Raw genomic sequence first — 698 nt, forward strand, 5'->3', positions numbered from 1 at the left:
GCCCCCCACTGCCCCTGGGCGTCCACCGGCAGCCGGTGTCCTGGGACCCGCCTGCTCTCATCTGACAGAGTCTGGGCTCTCCTCACCATGGCAATGGGACCCCCTGAGCCCACGGGGGACCTCTCCCCCTCTGCCAGCCCTTCTACAGAAGGCCAAGGAGAGGGGATGGGACTGGCCGTGTGGACTGGGTGTCCCAGTGCCGCTGGAGCCTGGAGCGGCCGCTCCGCGGGAGGGACGGCCGGGTCTTTAGCTCCCGAAAAGCCATCGGTATGAGAGGCTCGGGTGAGCAGAGAAAGCAGCCCACACCCTGTGCAGGAACAGCCCAGGGAGATGGGGAGATGAGCCCCAGCTCCGTCAGTGCCAGGCTGACTCGTCCCCTCGGCGGGCCGAGCTGCTGGCGGCCACGGGAGGAGGAAGTCGTGGCTTTGCTCCAGGGTAAAGCGTTTTAAGGCGCATCGGGAGAAGCCCTAGTGCCGGCTCTTCACAGGACAAGCCTTGAAAGGAGCACGGTGTGGGGGCATCTACTCACGCCGACTTCCACGTGGTCTGAACCTCGGTCGTCTTGTTTGTGCAGCAGCTCGAAGTAGTAGCGCCTGGAGGACATGAGGCTGCGCAAGAGAGGAAGAAGCGGGTTGGAAATCACGGCTGAGACAACGGCTACGGCTGGCCGGGCAACGGCAGGGCCGCCCCCCCAGGGG

At 65.6% G+C, this 698-nt stretch overlaps 1 protein-coding gene across 1 annotated transcript in view; it reads right to left on the bottom strand.

Annotated features, from left to right (window-relative positions):
- The window catches only part of B4GALNT4 (beta-1,4-N-acetyl-galactosaminyl transferase 4), a gene marked incomplete at both ends in the record, with an annotated part of 15,623 nt that overhangs the window by 9,193 nt on the left and 5,732 nt on the right, over positions 1-698 (bottom strand). The window contains one exon of the mRNA XM_010145507.1: positions 530-608. Within this exon, the coding sequence (XP_010143809.1) occupies positions 530-608 (79 nt within the window). The remainder of the gene's footprint in view (positions 1-529; positions 609-698) is intronic.

This window comes from Buceros rhinoceros, unplaced genomic scaffold (genome assembly GCF_000710305.1).
Source record: "Buceros rhinoceros silvestris isolate BGI_N320 unplaced genomic scaffold, ASM71030v1 scaffold27410, whole genome shotgun sequence".
Lineage (NCBI taxonomy): Eukaryota > Metazoa > Chordata > Aves > Bucerotiformes > Bucerotidae > Buceros > Buceros rhinoceros.